Raw genomic sequence first — 18,448 nt, 5'->3', positions numbered from 1 at the left:
GCACGCCTTTAATCCCAACACTCAGGAGGCAGAGGCAGGTGGATCTCTGCGAGTTTGAGGCCAGCCTGGTCTACAGAGCTAGTTCCAGGACAGCCAGGGCTGTTACACAGAAATCCTGTCTTGAAAAGCCAAAGGAAAGGAAAAAAAAAAAAAAAAAAGCAGTATTGTAACATGCACTTGTAAACCCAGAGATGCAGAGACAGAGACAGGAGGTCCAGCTAGCCTGTGGTTCACTTGTTGTGATGAAGGTCCTGAGATGCATACAGGGTGCCTACTTGAAGCTTCTAGCTCTGGTCCACGGTGCCCGTGGAATCACTGTCACACAACCAGATCATCTGTGGTCGGTGTGCAAGGATGCATGGAGTTGTAAGGAAGTAGCGATAGCACAGAAAGGAAGGTGAGGCTTGCATAAGACATCGTGGGCGGCACCACTGAGAACATAGCTGGGAAGCTTGAAACACTCGGTCTTGACCCAATGAGTGGAGAGCTATCTATCTACAGAGCAGCCGTGCAGACGGCTTGGCACCCAGCCTCAGCTGCCCACTTGCAGGCTGTAGATAGGACCCCCACCTCCTGTGAGGATAAAGGGAGCTGGTGCATATCTAGTGCTGAGCAGTGTGGGCATTAGTAAATTTTTTTTTTTTTTTTTGGTTTTTCGAGACAGGGTTTCTCTGTGGTTTTGGAGCCTGTCCTGGAATTAGCTCTTGTAGACCAGGCTGGTCTCGAACTCACAGAGATCCGCCTGCCTCTGCCTCCCAAGTGCTGGGATTAAAGGCGTGCGCCACCACTGCCCGGCGGGCATTAGTAAATTTGATTGCACAGACAACCCAAGCAGTGTGGTCCTCAGCTTGTCCCAATGCCCCCGCACCCCTGCCTCCACCTCAGGATTTGTTCATTGTTTCTTTATCAAGAGAGATACCAGCAGCCCAGTGGGAATGTGCATCCCTCCCTCATCCTGTGTTCCCAGCACAATCACCCGCGGACTTAGTCTCTGTAGCTCCTATCCCCAGTCCTCACCTGCACCTCTGCCCGCTGGAGTCTCCTGGCTCATGTCTGGACTGTCTTCACAGCAGCCTTCTGCCCTAATCTCCAGCCGAGGAGCCACCCCTTCCTGGAAAGGGCATTTGTTTGGGGAGCTCATGAGTTGACATGTCACAGGGTGGGTACTGCTCCCCAGACTCTCTGTCCTCTAGGTGTCAGGATGTTGCGGAGTGCCTTGCTCCTTCCTGGGGACATTGGTCACTCTTTCTCTAGCTGGTTGACTGGATGAATGGAAGGGTGTGGTGGTGAGTTTAGATTTTACCCCCTTCCCCAGAGTCAGTTGCTATCTCAGACTACTTTTGTCTTAGTTGTGGACCTCGGTGTCTTCATCCGCAAATGATTGGCAGTCTCTACCTCAGAGTACCATCGTGAGGTAATCCTGGCAACAGCAAACCTTTGTTCCGCCTAAATGCCAGGCACTAGTAGGCACCAAGGATGTGGGTGTGGGTGCAAGCCGCCAGTCGGTCCTCCAGAGCTGGCAGCTGGGGGGGAGGGTCATAGACAAATTGTTATGCAAATGAATAGCTCTCTATTGGTACAGGGTACTGCGCTGTGATGTTTGGCTGGTTAAGTAAGAAACTGTAGGAAGTAAATCCTGGAAGGAACTGGGTCCCTCTGGAAGCACCCAGCGTGGAGCTGGTGTAGCGGGGCGGCTGCCTAGGCTGCTGCTGTCTTTCTCCACCGCCTCTCCCCTGCACCTCCTAAAGAGCCTGTGAGAAAAGAGACACAGGGTTCTCCTCTGGTAGTCTATCAGCATCAGAGTCCCCAGTTGCCAGAATTCCAGATGGCTGGAACCTATCACGAGAGTGGAGATCCTTAAGGTTCCAAGGAGTGGAGAGGTAGGGTGTTCTGAGCCCTTCAGGCTTTGTGCCAGGTGAGGGCAGCTCCTTCCGCCCCAGTTCACCCAGGACACCCCTTCCCCCACAGTGCAGGGTCAGCTCCTCAAAGAGGACAAACAGGGCGACCTGGGCAACAGATATTGCGGTGTCCTTTCCATGTATGCAGCCCAGCTAGAACAGGGTCAGCCGTGCAGAAAAGGTGGCTTTCTCTCAGCCAGCCACATAGGGATTCAGCAGTGTTCTGGGGACAGTGAACTCACGCTCAGCCTCATGAGACTCATGCCCTGCAAGTCCTCTGTGGCTCCTGCCATGGCATTTGCTGAGCCTTCCCTTCCCTCAGGCCCTGCACTTGGTATTCTGTACCCACCTCGGCTCATTACCTGTAGCCATGGGTCTGGGCTCTTGGTGCCCACACGCCCTTCACCCCATCCTCTCAGCCACTTTACATTCTTCCTTCCTCCCGCCTCCAGGGCTAGCTAGGGCTCCTCTCTGGGGTCTTAGCTACGTCGGACCTGCCCCGACACTGCAGCTCAGAGTGGACACAGGCCCTTCCCTGTCCTTCAGAGTACTGTCCCAGCCATGTGACTGTATCTGTGTTCTTCTTACGTGGCCGTCTCCAGGATGTTTCATACAGGCAGGACTTGGGTATGTTCTGAGAGTTCTGTTTCACACCTGGCATATCCTCAGGAGTCCAGGGCTAGGTTCATAGTTACAGGGCAGCACTGCAGAAACAGCCTGCAGGCGGTGGGGGCACTCTCTTTAGTCCCAGCACTCGGGCAGCAGAGGCGGGCGGATCTCTGAGTTTGAGGCCTGTCTGGTCTGCAAGTTCCAAGACAGCCAGGGCTACACAGAGAAACTCTTGTCTCCGAAAAAGAAAAAAATTAAAAAGAGAGAGAATGGGACTGGAGAGATGGCTCAGAGGTTAAGAGCACTGACTGCTCTTCCAGAGGTCCTGAGTTCAGTTCTCAGCAACCACATGGTGGCTCACAACCATCTATAATGAGATCTGATGCCCTCTTCTGGCATGCAAGCATACATGGAAGGAATGTTGTATACATAATAAATAAAGAAATCTTTAGAGAGAGAGAGAGAGAGAGAGAGAGAGAGAGAGAGAGAGAAGAACTGGGTAGTGGTGGCGCATGCCTTTAATCCCAGCACTTGGGAGGCAGAGGCAGGGGGATCTCTGTGAGTTTGAGGTCAGCCTGAGCTAGTTCCAGAACAACTAGGACTGTTACACAGAGAAACCCTGTCCTAAAATACCAAAAAAAAAAAAAAAAAAAAAGAAAAGAAAAAGGAAAAAAAAGCCAGCCTGGCATCTGCCCTCTGTCTTCCATGGAATCAGGAGGGATAAACTGGAATCTGGATTGAACCCATGGGACCCTCAGCAGGAATATCCTAACAGGGCAGCAATGCCTCCTGGACGCTGGGATGGTAGAGTGTGTTGAGTGGCCAGGAGCTGCCTTGTGAAGACAGGACACAAGTGTGGCTGGGTAGTACAGAGGAGCACTCTTGAGGTAAAGACATCATCGGCTGAAATGGGACAGCTCTAGTAGACGAGAAGGGCTACAGGTAACTAGGCCTACGGCTTCCTGCCATCTAGTGGATGAGGTAGGCTAGAGGGGTCAGACAGAACTGAGGAGACCAGAAAACTGGTCCCCAGCAGGGAGAAGGCCAGGCTCCTTCCTGAGTCTGGCAGGCCTGAAAGTGAAGAAGGTCGTGCCGAGGTCCAGGCAGCCCCACCATTTGTGCCATTGTCACTAGGACTGCTGAAACATGGGCCTTATGGGGAGCCTGCTTGACAGAGAAGTGAGGGCAGCTTGGCAGAAGGTAGGGTGAGAATCATGATAGCTGAAAGCGAGGTACAGTCACAGAGGCGGCTCTGCAGTTAGGAGCCCTTGTTTGAGTCCCAGCACCCACATGGTAGCTCACAAACATCCATAACTCTAGTTCCAGGAGATCCATTGCCCTCTTCTGACTTTCAAGGGCACCAGGTATGCTTGTGGCGCATGGATATACATGCAGGCAAACCACTTATATGTCTAAAATAAGTAAATCTAAGAAAAAAAGTTTAACTGATTTTAAAAAAAAGTGGACTCTATTTTTTTTTTAGTTTATTTATTATGTATATAGTATTCTGTCTGCAGGCCAGAAGAGGGAACGTGATCAAATTACTGATGGTTGTGAACCACCATGTGGTTGCTGGGAATTGAACTGAGGACCTTTGGAAGAGCAACCGGTGCTCTTAACCTCTGAGCCATCTCTCCAGCACGTGCATGCTATTCTTAGAGACCAGAATTCAATTCCTAGCACCTGTATCAAGCAGCTCACAGGGACGCTCTGTCATTCTCTTCTAGGTCCATGTGTACCTGGACTCGTGCATATGCCCTCCCTCCACATACATATACATAAGTTAATATTAGAGGTGGGCATAGTGGCACATGCCTGTAATTCCAGGAGAGACAGGAAGATCTCTGTGAGCTCAAGGCTATCTTGGTTTACCTAGAGAGTTCCAGGCCAGTCAGGTCTATGTAGTGAGATTCTGTCTATAAAATAAAACGAAGCCAGACTGTGGTAGTGCACACCTTTAATCCCAGCACTCTGGAGGCAGAGGCAGGTGGACAGGCGGATCTCTATGAGTTCGAGGCCAGCCTGGTCTACAAGAGCTAGTTCCAGGACAGACCCCAAAGTTACAGAGAAACCTTGTCTCCCCCGCCAAAAAAAGAGAAAGAAATCTTTGAAATCGGGCTGGAGAGATGGTTCAGTGGTTAAGAGCATTGCCTGCTCTTCCAAAGGTCCTGAGTTCAATTCCCAGCAACCACATGGTGGCTCACAACCATCTGTAATGAGATCTGGTGCCCTCTTCTGGCCTGCAGACATACACACAGACAGAATATTGTATACATAATAAATAAATGTTTTTTTTTTTAAAAAAAGAAATCTTTTAATCCCAGCACTCGGGAGGCAGAGGCAGGCGGATCTCTGTGAGTTCGAGACCAGCCTGGTCTACAAGAGCTAGTTCCAGGACAGGCTCCAAAACCACAGAGAAACCCTGTCTCGAAAAACCAAAAAAAAAAAAAAAAAAAAAAGAAATCTTTGAAATCTTAAAAAAAAAAACCTTCAACAGCAAAAGAATAGCTGATTTTAAATTTTTTCCTCCTGAAGATGAAACCCACTGTCTCATACATGCTAGGCAAGTGCTCTACCACTGAGCTACCCCACGTTTTTATTTTATTAACACAGGGTTTTGCTAAGTGTCTCGGGCTGGTCCTAAACCTGTGATCCTCCTACCTCAGCCTCCCTAGTGCAGGCAGTGTTGCCTCTTGCTCCATGTCCTGAATAACTTAGAAGGTTTAGGAGTGGACCCGGGATGCCCCGAAACTGGGCAGTGCTGAGCCCACCTTTAATATAGCTACTCGTGTTACAGTGACCCCCAACCAGAAAATTATTTTCATTTCTACTTCATAACTATAGTTTTGCTACTGTTAATGTAAACATCTGTGTTTACAGATGGTCTTAGGTGACCCCTGTGTAAGGGTTGTTTGACCCCCAAAAGGGTCGTGACCTATAGGTTAAGATCCACTGTTCTCACAGATGATGTGATGGAGCCAAAGAGACTAGTTTGTACAGGGTAGCCTTGAGTCTTTGAGCTTGAGTTGCCCTGTCTGTCAGGCATAACCCAAGCCTTGTTTGTTGTGTGCCCTGGAAAGCGTTCCCCAGCACTGTCTCCCCCAGCCCTGGCAGGAGATTGTCATCCTCATCTTTCCAGATGAGGACACTGTGGTCTGGAGAGGTGACATTGTTTCCCAGTGACTTACAGAATGAAGTCGAAGCAGAGATCTCTCTGTCTGGCCACAGCACCTGTGCTTTTGGGGGGATGTCAGGGATTGAGCCCAAAGTCTCATACATAGTAAGATGGGCTCTCCCACCGCACTACGTCTCCAGAACACTGAGACTTCTGAAGTTCAGTATCCACAGGGGATTGATTCCTGGGTTGGGTACCAGAATCCACGAATGCACAGGTTGTCTGTGTGCCCAGTGTAGTACTTGTACAGAGCCTACACAGCTACACAGCGAAGCAAACGCAGGTTCCCTACAGAAACGCTTGAAACCAGGAACTGTTTCTTGTTCGCCTAAGTATAATATGAAGGTTCAGTTTGCAGTTGTTGCAGCCAGTGTTGAGTCTCTATGAACTGACTTGTCACCAGGATGTGTCCAGATTTCGTGCAAGTGTGGGCCTCTTTCATTGGTGCCAATTGTGGGTTTTTGTTTGTTTGTTTTTGTTTTTTGTTTTTATTGAGACAGGGCTTCTCTGTAGCTTTGGAGCCGGTCCTGGAACACACTTGGTAGACCAGGCTGGACTCAACCAGGCTGCCCTTGAACTCACAAAGATCTACCCACCACTGCCTCCTGAGTGCGGGGTGCTGGGATTAAAGGTGTGTGCCACCACTGCCCAGCTGCCAATCCTGTTTTTGTTTGCTGACTTGGAACTTGCTATATAGACCAGGCTGGCCTTGGACTCACAAAGATCCTCCTAACTCTGCCTTCTAAGTGCTGAAACTAAAGGTGTGCACCACCATACCTGACTGGTGCCAACCATTTTTAATCTCTACTGAATTACAGCATACCTGTGAATGTTCATAGTGAAGACACCTGTGGGTCCACTTAGAGGAAGGACCAGATATGCATTGTAGTCTGTGTTCTCCTTCTCTTCCACCTCCTTCCTCCCTCCTGAATCTCCATTAATTGTCTAGACTTGAATGGAGCTTCGTCATCCTCTCCCTTAGTGTCCTCCCACCCTTTGCTTTCCTTTAGACCTGGAGTGGAATTAACTTCTGTGTATGTGTGACAGAAATTTCTTCACTCCAGTGCATATCAGTTTAACCTTTTTTCTCTCATGATTGGCATTTTTGCTTTGTTTGGGATTTTTTTGATTTTCGAGACAGGATTTCTCTGTGTAACAGCCCTGGCCTTTGTAGACCAGGCTGGCCTCGAAACTCAGAGATCCACCTGTATCTGCCTCCAGAGTGCTCAGGTTAACGGTGCGCACCACCAAGCCCTGCATTATGGTTGACATTTTTAAGGCCTGTTGAGAAATCTTAGAGCCGGGCGATGGTGGCGCACGCCTTTAATCCCAGCACTCGGGAGGCAGAGGCAGGCGGATCTCTGTGAGTTCGAGACCAGCCTGGTCTACAGAGCTAGTTCCAGGACAGGCTCCAAAGCCACAGAGAAACCCTGTCTCGAAAAACCAAAAAAAAAAAAAAAAAAAAAAAAAAAAAAAAAGAAAAGAAATCTTAGGAGAAGGCCGGGCGGTGGTGGTGCACGCCTTTAATCCCAGCACTTGGGAGGCAGAGGCAGGCGGATCTCTGTGAGTTCGAGACCAGCCTGGTCTACAAGAGCTAGTTCCAGGACAGGCTCCAAAACCACAGAGAAACCCTGTCTCGAAAAACCAAAACAAAAAAAAAAGAAATCTTAGGAGAGTGGCTAAAGAACTGGCTCAGTGGTTAGGAGCACTTACTTGCTCTTGCAGAGGACCTGGGTTTGGTTCCCAGCACCCACATGGCAGCTCACAACCGTCTGTAATTCCTGTTCTAGAAGATCTGATTTCTTTCCTGAGCTCTGTGGGCACTACATGCAACTGGAGCTAGAATTCTGGTTAGTTGTGAACTACCATGTCGGTTCTGGGAACTCAATCCACGGCCTTTGCAAGAGAAGTAAATGTTCCTAACCGCTAAGCCATCTCTCCAACCCTTTGTAAAGTAACAATTTGAGTATAGTTCACAGGCCGTGTGTTCCAACCCCTTAAAGTATCCAGGTGTCCACAGTGTCCACCCATCATTGTCATCCCTCAAAGGAAACCCCAGCTCCAGAAGCAATCGCTCCCATTCCCGTCTCTGTGTAGAATTACCTTTTGTGGCTGCACCTTCCACAGACTGTGCTGTAGCCTTCATAATTGGTTTCTTCGGTTAGCGTGGCCCCGTGTTATATAAGAACTTCTGTGACTGGATAACATGCAGCTTTTGTGTGAGTCACAGACTCGCTGTAGTTCAGGCTGGTCTGGATCCTTTGCTTCTGCCTTTCTCCGAGGTGCTGGGGTTACAGGTTTGCACTGGAACTCACTTTGTAGACCAGGCTGGCCTTGAACTCAAAGAGATCTGCCTGCCTCTCTCCTGAGTGCTGGGGTTAAAGGCGTGCACCACCACCCCTGGCTTCATGCTACATGTTAAGGTGATGATTTGAGTGCGATGGTGGGGCTTCCCTTTCCCCACACAGAGAGTACACTCTTCTCTGCAGCTCATTTGGCTTCTTTTCTCCTTCTCTTCTTCCCAGGTTGTGGCTCTGCCAATGATCTTGTGAGTGTTGAGAATTTATAGTTGCCCTTGTGGGTCCACCCTAGAGTGGCCACCTGCCTTCTCCCAGCATGGCGTCCGACACACCTGAGTCCCTGATGGCCCTCTGTACTGACTTCTGTCTCCGGAATCTTGATGGCACCCTGGGCTACCTGCTGGACAAGGAGACCCTGCGGCTGCATCCAGACATCTTCTTGCCCAGCGAAATCTGTGACCAGCTGGTCAATGAGTGAGCAAGGGACCCAGGACGGGGGCAGGGTTGAAGTCAAGTGTGGGGGATGAAGTGTGAGCTGATGATCCAGGCTCTGTTCAGACCCCACAAGGGGAAACGCCTGTGAGTGTGACAGTGAGGGACAAGAGTCATGCATGTATGTTACCATAGAGTTAACGGTTGTAGGCGCTGGTGTGTGTGCACAGGTGGGACACGTGAAAGAATAGGAATTACAGGATTATGCAGCACAGAACATGTGTGTTTAGGATGAGTTAGTATAAAATCCCACATCTAAGTCAGGACATTGTGTGCTGCCTGTGTATGTGCTCACACCTGTGCCTGCACTTCTGAACTAAGGACACATGGACATGTGTGTTTACATGTGTGCTAAGACCAGAACAACAGACCTGCTCAGAGACTGAATCACCCAGATGATCTTTATGCAGCCTTCTGGTGTCCCCCTCCACCACTGCTTTGGGTGCCTACAGCACATGTGTCTGCACTCCCAGAACACTGAGGTATATTCCAGTTATCCCAAAGGGAAACCGTTAGATCAGGGAGTTTCATAGCCACATGGGAACCAAGGACTGAGCTCGGAATGGTGCTCTCAGCATTTGACATGGGCCAGGCAGGATGCTGAACACTGTCAGCTCAGCACCAGAGCTAAGTGCATTTCCCAGGTGAAGACACTGACATCTAGGAGGGTCAGTTACATGTGAGCTTCCCAGCTGCGAGCAGTTGAGCCAAACACGGTTTCTCTGTGTAGCCTCTTCTGACCTGGAACTCACTCTGTGGACTGAACTGGCCTCAAACTCGGAGAGCCACCTGTGTCTGGCTCTTTCCATTTTTAAAGGGGCCACCATGTAGGTGCTGGGAACTTAATACCTGTCCTCTACAAGAACAAGTATTTTTTTTTTTTTTTTTTTTGGGTTTTTCGAGACAGGGTTTCTCTGTGGTTTTGGAGCCTGTCCTGGAACTAGCTCTTGTAGACCAGGCTGGTCTCGAACTCACAGAGATCCGCCTGCCTCTGCCTCCCGAGTGCTGGGATTAAAGGCGTGCGCCACCACCGCCCGGCACAAGTACTTTTTTTTATTCTTCTCTCATACATTAGATCCTGATCTCAGTTTCCCCTCCCTCCACTCCTCTCAGTCCCTAAGAACAAGTGCTCTTAACAGCTGAGCCATCTCTCCAAACCCCTAGCCCAGATTATGCACAAACTCGTGTCCTAGCTAGGTAGGGTTACACTGAAGGCTCAAAACCATTTTACCTAATTTGCTTGCTCTGGAAGGGGCTGATAAGATGCCAGAAGGCTGCTAAGAAAAGACACGTCTGAGCTGGGTGGTGGTGGTGCACACCTTTAATCCCAGCAATCGGGAGGCAGAGGCAGGTGGATCTCTGTGAGTTCGAGGCCAGCCTGGTCTACAAGAGCTAGTGCCAGGACAGGCTCCACAGCTACAGAGAAACCCTGTCTCGAAAAACAAAAACAAAAAAGAAAAAAGCAAAGACGTGACTGGACCATGGTGATGCTGTGGCTGAGGTAGTGCAGATCTGCAGATGGGCTGTGCCCGTGAAGAGAGGTGTCCATGCTGTGTTTAGGCTGGCTGTTGGGTGATATCAGCCCTCAGGCACCTGATGTGGGCACAGAAGGCAGCTCAGGCTCCTAGGCACTCCCTGAGCTAGGCTTGCTTCTCTCTCAGGTACGTGGAGCTGGTCAGTGCTGCCTGCACCTTTGAGCCCCACGAGACTTTCTTCAGCCTCTTCTCAGACCCCCGCAGCACCCGCCTCACTCGGATCCACCTCCGTGAGGACCTGGTGCAGGACCAGGACCTAGAGGCCATTCGCAAGCAGGTGAGGCCGCGCTCCCTACTGTGCAGCCCCCGCCCATTCGTTCCCAGAAGCCAGGCCTGGGGTGGCACAGGGCAGGCAGAGGAACTGAGGCTGCTGTGCTACTTCAGGACCTGGTGGAGCTGTACCTGACCAACTGCGAGAAGCTGTCTGCCAAGAGCCTGCAGACGCTGCGGAGCTTCAGCCACAGTCTGGTGTCGCTGAGCCTCTTTGGCTGCTCCAACATCTTCTATGAGGAGGACAACCCAGGGGGCTGCGAGGACGAGTGTCTCGTCAACCCCACCTGCCAGGTGCTGGTCAAGGACTTCACCTTTGAAGGCTTCAGCCGCCTGCGTTTCCTCAACCTGGGCCGCATGATTGATGGTGTCCCTGTGGAGTCACTGCTGCGGCCACTCAACTCACTGGCTGCCTTGGACCTCTCAGGCATCCAGACAAGTGATGCCACCTTCCTAACACAGTGGAAGGACAGTCTGATGTCCCTTGTGCTCTACAACATGGATCTTTCGGATGAGCACATCCGTGTGATCGTCCAGCTGCACAAGCTGCGGTGAGCTGCTCACTCTGCCCTTGGCAGGAGGAGAGGGCAGAGGGTAGGAGAGAGGTGTGGGAGAGAGAGGGAACCCTTGCATGGAACAGAGAGAGAGAGACCCCACTCCCTAGACCACATTTCTTGCTGGATTAGAGCAATTTAAGGCACCTAAGTCCCACAGGGCTTTTCGCCAGAATTCCCTGGAGAAGTTGTGGCAGGCATGGGTCCTCCCCTGCTGTGACCTGAAGGAGTCAGATCCTGACCTCTGGCCCCTGTCTGACCTCCAGCCACCTGGACATCTCCCGAGACCGCCTCTCCAGCTACTACAAGTTCAAGCTGACGCGGAAGGTTCTCAGCCTCTTGGTGCAGAAGCTGGGGAACCTGATGTCCCTAGACATCTCTGGCCACATGATCCTAGAGAACTGCAGCATCTCTAAGATGGAGGAGGAGGCAGGGCAGACCAGGTGAGTGCCTGGCTATGGCTGCTGGCAGGCTGTCATTCACTAAGCCCCAGCTAAGAACCCTGTGCCAAGGACCATGCTGGTGCTGGAGATAAGAAACAGGTTCGTGAGGCCGGCATGCTAATGTATGCCTTTAGTCCCAGCACACAGAGACAGGGCAGGCTCATCTCCAAGTTTAAGGCCAGCCTGGGCTACATAGCTTCAGAAAGGGGCTGGGGTGACTAGAGATGGCTGAGCAGTTTAAAGTATTTGTTGCGTTTCTAGAGGACCTGGGTGTGAGTCCCAACATCCGCATGATGGCTCACAGCCTATTTGTAAGTCTGCTTCTAAGGGACTAACATCTTCCTCTGGCCTCTGTATGCCTCAGGCACACATAGAGTACAACATATATGCAAGCAAAACACCCATACCCATAAAATTAAAATAATTTTTTTAAAAAAAGTCAAGGGCCAGCAAGATGGTAAAGGTGCTTGACACTAAACCTGACAACCTAAGTTTAGTCTCTGGACCCAGTCCTACAAACTGCCTGCTGATTTCCACATGAGTGCTCACATGTGAGCATGCACAAGCACACACATACACACACACTGAATAAATTACAAAAAGAAGCAAGTCAGGCCTTGCCCACTATGGCCCATGTGAGCTGCTGGGCACTGGCCTGGGAAATGCACACTTGGGGCTGCCCTAAGCCATTCTGGGTCTGTTGAACAGATCATATTGCAGCGTGGGGTCAGCATGCACAAGGCTTGGGGACCACAGGTAGTGTGTCTGGGAAACAGCACAGGCACGATGGGATGGCGGGAAGGCCAGACATTGGACTGCTGTTCCTCAGGTGTGTACATGGCCGATGTGTGCCTCTGGGCTTGTGGTGAGATCTAATTCCAGTCCAGCCACTATAATTGGCCTCCTGCCCTCCTTCAGCCATATTTAGTGGCATGTGAAACGTGTCCCTGTTAGAAGGACACCTCTCAGTGGTGGCAATGGTAGCAGCTCCCATCCCGTGTTCTTCCTTCCACATTTTGCCCTTCCTACTCCTCCATCAAGAGGTTGGGGCTGGGAATGTAGCTCAGTGCTGGAGTGCTTGCCTACCATGTTCAAAGCCTTGGGCTGCATCCCCAACACAACATAGAACAGGCGTGGTAGCACGTACCTGTAATCCCAGCACTTGGGAGGTGGGTGGGGGGATAGGAGGATCAGGAGTTCAAGGCCAGTCTTAGCTGCTTAGTGAGTTGGGTAGGGCAGGATGAGGCTAGAAGCCTTGTTTCTTCATCAAGGAAATACCTAGTCTGTAGGGGAGCCCTGGCTAGGTCTGCCCAGGTTGCCAACCCTGGCGTGTTCTCCCCAGCACTGAGCCTTCCAAGAGCAGCATCATGCCTTTCCGGGCTCTGAAGAGGCCACTGCAGTTCCTTGGGCTCTTTGAGACCTCCTTGTGTCGCCTCACACACATTCCAGCCTACAAAGTAAGAGGTGGGGGGTTAGAGGGAGATGGGGGAGGGGGGCAGGGGGGAAGGGGAAATGGGGAAGAAAGGAAGTGGCCAGGTACGGCTGAGCCTGGGGATTCCATTACCTGGCCTCTTCTGGGTTGTCCTCAACATGTTCCATCTTAGGTAAGCGGTGACAAGAATGAAGAACAAGTGCTGAATGCCATCGAGGCCTACACAGAACACCGGCCTGAGATCACTTCCAGGGCCATCAACCTGCTGTTTGACATCGCACGTATTGAGCGCTGCAACCAGCTTCTGCGGGCCCTGAAGGTCAGCTCAAATCCCGAGCCCTCAGGGTCCCAGGCAGCCCTGCCCTCCTTCTCTGTCCCTCTTCACTCACTCCTGATCCCTTTGGCAGTACCTGACTTCTCTGCCAACTTGTTCAGGCCCTGCCTTAGTTCTTGCTCTCCCCACGTCTACCCAGGAGTGCAGGGCTAGGATCGGCCTTTCCCCAGAGGAGCCATGGTGACTAAGAATCTAGACTGTCCCTGCCTGCCTCAGGCAGGACTTTGAGCCCCAGCCCCCACCCTGTCTTCACACAGCTGGTCATCACAGCCCTCAAGTGCCACAAGTATGACAAGAACATTCAAGTGACTGGCAGTGCCGCCCTCTTCTACCTGACCAACTCTGAGTACCGCTCAGAGCAGAGTGTCAGACTGCGCCGACAGGTCATCCAGGTGGTGCTGAATGGCATGGAGTCCTACCAGGAGGTGACGGTGAGCTCCTGCCTACTGTGGCCAGCACGCTTTGGCCCAGTAACCCTTCTTGCTTCCCAGGGTACCAGACACGTATGTCGCCCAGGCTTACCTGAACTTAGGTGACCTTTTCCATTTTCCTTGGCATATCCACTGTCCCAGAATTCTGTCCCTGGTATATAAGGGCCCCAGAAGCTAGCTTCAAGTGTAGCCCACTGCCATGGCCACCCCACCTCTGCCCCCTCTGCCCTCTGACTTCTATCCAGATGGGCCACCTCCTCTGCCCTGTCCCTATCACTGATGGGGAGGTTGTTTCTAATACTTTTTTTTTTTTTTTGAGACTGGTTTTCTCTGTAGCTGTGGTTCCTGTCCCAGAACTAGCTCTTGTAGCCCAAGCTGGTCTCGAACTCAGAGAGATCTGCCTGCGCCTGCCTCTGCCTCCCACGTGCTGGGATTAAAGGTGTGCACCGCCACCACCTGGCTATTTTGTTATAATTATATGCTATACTAAAATTTCATTTTTTTAAAAGCTTTTTTAGAATAACTTTAATAAAAATGAAGAGAGGCAGGTGGATCTATGTGAGTTCAAGGCCAGCCTAGTCTACAGTATGAGTTCCAGGACAGCTACGGCTGATACACAGAGAAACCCTGTCTCAAAAAACCTAAATAAATAAAATTAAAAATGAAAAGCAAGACAACAAGCCTTAGCTGAGCCTAGTGGTACGCACTTGTAATCCTAGGTCTTGGGAGACTGAGACAGGGAGGGTAGGAGCCGAAGCTAGTGAGTTTGAATTCAGCCTGGGTCATGTGGACCCCCATCTCCATCTCAAAAAACTCCAAACAAGAAAGCCTGGTAGCCTGCTCCTCTGGAGGGCCTCCGCAGCTCTGGGTGGCCTTGGCCTGGAGCCTTATTCTAAATCTGTGCCTGAACCGGCTCCGCTTGTCTCCCCACCCGGCCCAGGTGCAGCGGAACTGCTGTCTGACCCTTTGCAACTTCAGCATCCCCGAGGAACTGGAGTTCCAGTACCGCCGGGTGAATGAGCTTCTGCTTAGCATCCTCAGCCCCACCCGGCAGGACGAGTCCATCCAGCGCATTGCTGTGCACCTGTGTAATGCCCTGGTCTGTCAGGTGGACAATGACCACAAGGAAGCCGTGGGCAAGATGGGCTTCGTCGTGGTACGTGTGCTTGTCTGCCCTTGTCAGACTGTCCTCTGTGAGCAAGGCCTCAGGAGACCTGGACTGGGGTAGGAGGGGGAGGGGAGACCCTGGGTGGGGTGGAGGAGATGATTGCTAAGGATTGAGTGCAGGGTCTGGCATGCGCTAGGCAAGTGCCCAGCCCTTTGAAGACTTTCTTTCTTCCCCTTTGCTTATTTTTAGTCATGTGTGTCAGTGGGTGCTAGTAGAGGCCAGAATTGTTTGACCCATCTGGAGCTGGAGTTACAGGTTATAAATGGAAGTTTCTGTCCCACCCGGTCCCACAGCCATTCAGTCCTAAATAAACACACTGAGGCTTATATTAATTATAAACTGTTATTAACTAGATCTTACAACTTAACCCATAATTCTTGTCTCTGTTTAGCCACATAGCTTGGTACCTTTTCTCAGCAAGGCACTCTCATCTTACTTGCTTTGCATCTGGCTGGTGACTGAATCTCTGCCTTTCCTCTTTCCAGAATTCTCCTAGTCTGGTTGTCCCACCTATACTTCCTGCCTGACTACTGGCCCATAGCATTTTGTTAAACCAGTATGAGTGACAGATCTTTATAGTGTACAAAAGCATTATTCCACAGCAGTAGGTGGACATAGCAGTCTCGCATGGGGCCTCTGCAAGAGTAGTGTGCTCTCCTGACCACAGAGCCATCTCTGCAGAAGAGTTGTTTGTTTGTTTGTTTGTTTTATTTGGAGACAAGGTCTTTGTGTAGTCCTGGCTGACCTGGAACTTGATATGTAAACCAAGCTGGTCTCAAACTCAGAAAGATCCACCTACCTCCCCCTGAGTGCTGATACTAAAGGCATGCACCACCATGACCACTTCAGGCAAATTTTGTTTTGTTTTATTTTTCAAGACAGGGTATCTCTGTGTAGCCCTGTGTCCTAGAACTTGCTCTGTAGACCAGGCTGGCTTCTAACTCACAGAGATCTGCCTGCCTCTGCCTTCCAAGTGCTGGGACTGGGATTAAAGGCCTGTACCACCATGCCCGACAATCAGAAGAATTTCTTTTCTTTCTTTTTTTTTTTTGTGTGTGTGTTTTTTTAATTCTAAACAGTTTTTTTTAAACTTTATTTAATGTGCATTGGTGTTTTGCCTGAGTGTATGTTTATGTGAGGATGTCAGATCCCTTGGAACTGGAGTTACAGACAGTTGTGAGCTGCCATGTGGGCACTGGGAATTGAACCTGGGTCCTCTGGAAGACCAGATAGTGCTTTTAGCTGCTGAACCATCTCTCCAGCCCCCCAGAAGAATTTTTTTTTAATTTAGATTTATTTATTTATTTATTATGTATACAATATTCTGCCTTCATGTATGCCAGCACGCCAGAAGAGGGTGCCAGATCTCATTACAGATGGTTGTGAACCACCATGTGGTTGCTGGAAATTGAACTCAGGACCTCTGGAAGAGCAGCCAGTGCTCTTAACCACTGAGCCATCTCTCCAGCCCCCCCGCCCCTTTTTCCAATTATATTTCTTTATTATAAGGGGAAAACTCATGGAACATTAACGAGAAGTCCAACCTCAGGTGTGTAACACAGGAACGAGAGAGAGAGAGACAGAGAGAGAGAGAGAGAGAGAGAGAGAGAGAGCGTGCGTGCCCTGGGCAGGCTGGTGGTTTTTCTGTGGGTACCCAAAAGGTCCAGAAGAATTTCTTTCTTTTTTTTTTTTTTAAAGATTTATTTATTTGTTATGTATACAGTGTTCTGTCTGTCTGTATGTTTGCTGGCCAGAAGAGGGCACCAGATCTCATTACAGATGGTTGTGAGCCACCATGTGGTTGCTGGGAACTGAACTCAGGTCCTCTGGAAGAGCAGTTAGTACTCTTAACCTCTGAGCCATCTCTCCAGCCCCCAGAAGAATTTCTTAATGTGACTATTGCTTATGATTGTTTGGCCTCTGTTTTTAAACTGCTTCCTCTAGTTCCATGCAGTAATCCCTGTGGAAAAGACCAGGGTTGGCCCTTCTATCACTGTGCCTTCCCGGCCTAGTCTGAAGAAATTTTTAGCCTAGCACAGAACAGGATAAATATGGAAAGAAAGGAAAAGGCAGGAACTAGATGGATCCATTGCCACCCTCACTTATCCCTGGGGACGTGCAGACCATAGCAGGGGAGGGCAGGGTATATACTTGACTACCTTCAAACAGCCTCCATAAAAGTCTGTAGCATTGGGCACTGTCAGGCTGTGTCACCTGGAGCAGCCAGTGACTCCCTCTGCTGAGCTCCCGGGCTGTGGGAGCCCTGGCCTCAGGCAGCCTGTCTCCTCTGCCCACAGACCATGTTGAAGCTGATCCAGAAGAAGCTGCTGGACAAGACGGTAAGGAGAGCCTCACATACTTTGCCTCATCCCAGAGGCATCTGTGCCAGGAGCTGGCCATGTGTCCTCAAGAGGACACAGCTGAGCTGCACCCCCCCCCCCCCGCAGTGTGACCAGGTCATGGAGTTCTCATGGAGTGCCCTGTGGAACATCACAGACGAGACACCCGACAACTGCGAGATGTTCCTCAGCTTCAATGGCATGAAGCTCTTCCTTGACTGCCTCAAGGTAGGAGCCAGGCTGCCACCACCCCACAGGCTGCCCCTCCACCGGCTCCATCCCATGCAAGCTTCCCATGGACACACGTGGCATGAGAATCTCAGGGCCACACATACACACAGTGTTTGCCGCTAAGAGAAGTGTCAGGGGACCCCCCCACCCCAGCCATGCCACCAAGCTGGGCCTCCTGAGATCCCTTCTGCCAGGGAGCCCAGCCTGTGTTCACAGCAGTCTGCTCTGACTACCCACAGACCATTCCCTTCCCACTGGATACAGGTCTGCCCAGAGGGTAGTAGGTCTCTCTTTCCTGCTTTAGCGTCCAAGGGGCTCCCCAAAGGACTCTTCCAAGCTGTGGCAAATGGAGCCCCACTTGTCCCACAGGTCTTGGGAGCACTGGGAAGTTGGGGTCCCTACTGTACCTGTCCTATGTCTAGAAGGCCGATCAGACAGGTGCCCACAAAGCCTTGAGGGCAGCAGTAGCAGACATAAAATGGTTGAGTAGGAAGGCCTTGCTGGTTCTCATTGCCCAGGAGTTCCCAGAGAAGCAGGAGCTGCACCGGAACATGCTGGGACTCTTGGGGAATGTGGCAGAGGTGAAGGAGCTGCGGCCTCAGCTGATGACCTCTCAGTTCATCAGCGTCTTCAGGTGGGTGCTGCCTCAGTCGCCAGGACCCTCAGAATACAGTAGTGTGTGTTCCCGGTTTGTGGTTGGTACTGCTTTCTTTCTAGTATGTGGCTTTTGTTTCCAGTTGATTTTGTTTTAATTTTGTGTGTGAAGGGATGGGTATGTGCCCATGAGGCCAGAGGCTTTGGGTTTTCCTGGAGTTGCAGGGTATGGCAGATGCAAGCCTCCATGTGTGCTGGAACCTAACTCAAAAACTGAAAAAACAGTTTGTGCTTTGAGCCACTGAGCCATTTCTCAAGCCCCTAGTGCTTTCTTACTCTTTCAACCTGCCACAGGTGGCAGTAATCCAGTCATATCCAGTTTGGAAGGACTCTGAATACCAGGTGGCTAGATGTGGTTTCACAAGCTTATAGTCCCAGCACATGGTGTCAAAGCAGGAATCTTGAAGACATAGCAAGTTCCAGGCCAGCTGAACTGCATGAGATCCTGACTCAGAAACAATCAGAAGCCTCGTCCTTACAGCCGAGCCCCAGTAGTTCACTCCTGCAATCCTAGGGCTCAGGAGGCTCAGCCAACAGTCACAGTAATCGCGTCTCTGGCATCGTGTGTCTCGGTTATCATCCT

The 18,448-nt window shown here is 50.8% G+C and overlaps 1 protein-coding gene across 5 annotated transcripts in view; it reads left to right on the top strand.

The window, feature by feature from the left end:
• The window catches only part of Zer1 (zyg-11 related cell cycle regulator), a 41,089-nt gene that overhangs the window by 17,712 nt on the left and 4,929 nt on the right, over nt 1-18,448 (top strand). For all 5 annotated transcript variants that reach the window (XM_057754494.1, XM_057754493.1, XM_057754495.1 and 2 more), the window contains 11 exons: nt 8,208-8,456; nt 10,136-10,286; nt 10,394-10,830; nt 11,100-11,276; nt 12,619-12,733; nt 12,881-13,027; nt 13,300-13,473; nt 14,414-14,629; nt 16,939-16,980; nt 17,089-17,208; nt 17,730-17,845. In XM_057754494.1, the coding sequence (XP_057610477.1) occupies nt 8,299-8,456; nt 10,136-10,286; nt 10,394-10,830; nt 11,100-11,276; nt 12,619-12,733; nt 12,881-13,027; nt 13,300-13,473; nt 14,414-14,629; nt 16,939-16,980; nt 17,089-17,208; nt 17,730-17,845 (1,853 nt within the window). In that variant the 5' untranslated portion in view covers nt 8,208-8,298. The remainder of the gene's footprint in view (nt 1-8,207; nt 8,457-10,135; nt 10,287-10,393; nt 10,831-11,099; nt 11,277-12,618; nt 12,734-12,880; nt 13,028-13,299; nt 13,474-14,413; nt 14,630-16,938; nt 16,981-17,088; nt 17,209-17,729; nt 17,846-18,448) is intronic.

Source organism: Chionomys nivalis, chromosome 22 (assembly GCF_950005125.1).
Source record: "Chionomys nivalis chromosome 22, mChiNiv1.1, whole genome shotgun sequence".
Classification (NCBI taxonomy): domain Eukaryota; kingdom Metazoa; phylum Chordata; class Mammalia; order Rodentia; family Cricetidae; genus Chionomys; species Chionomys nivalis.
Note: the sequence above shows the minus strand (reverse complement) of the source record. Positions and strands in the feature narration are given on the sequence as shown.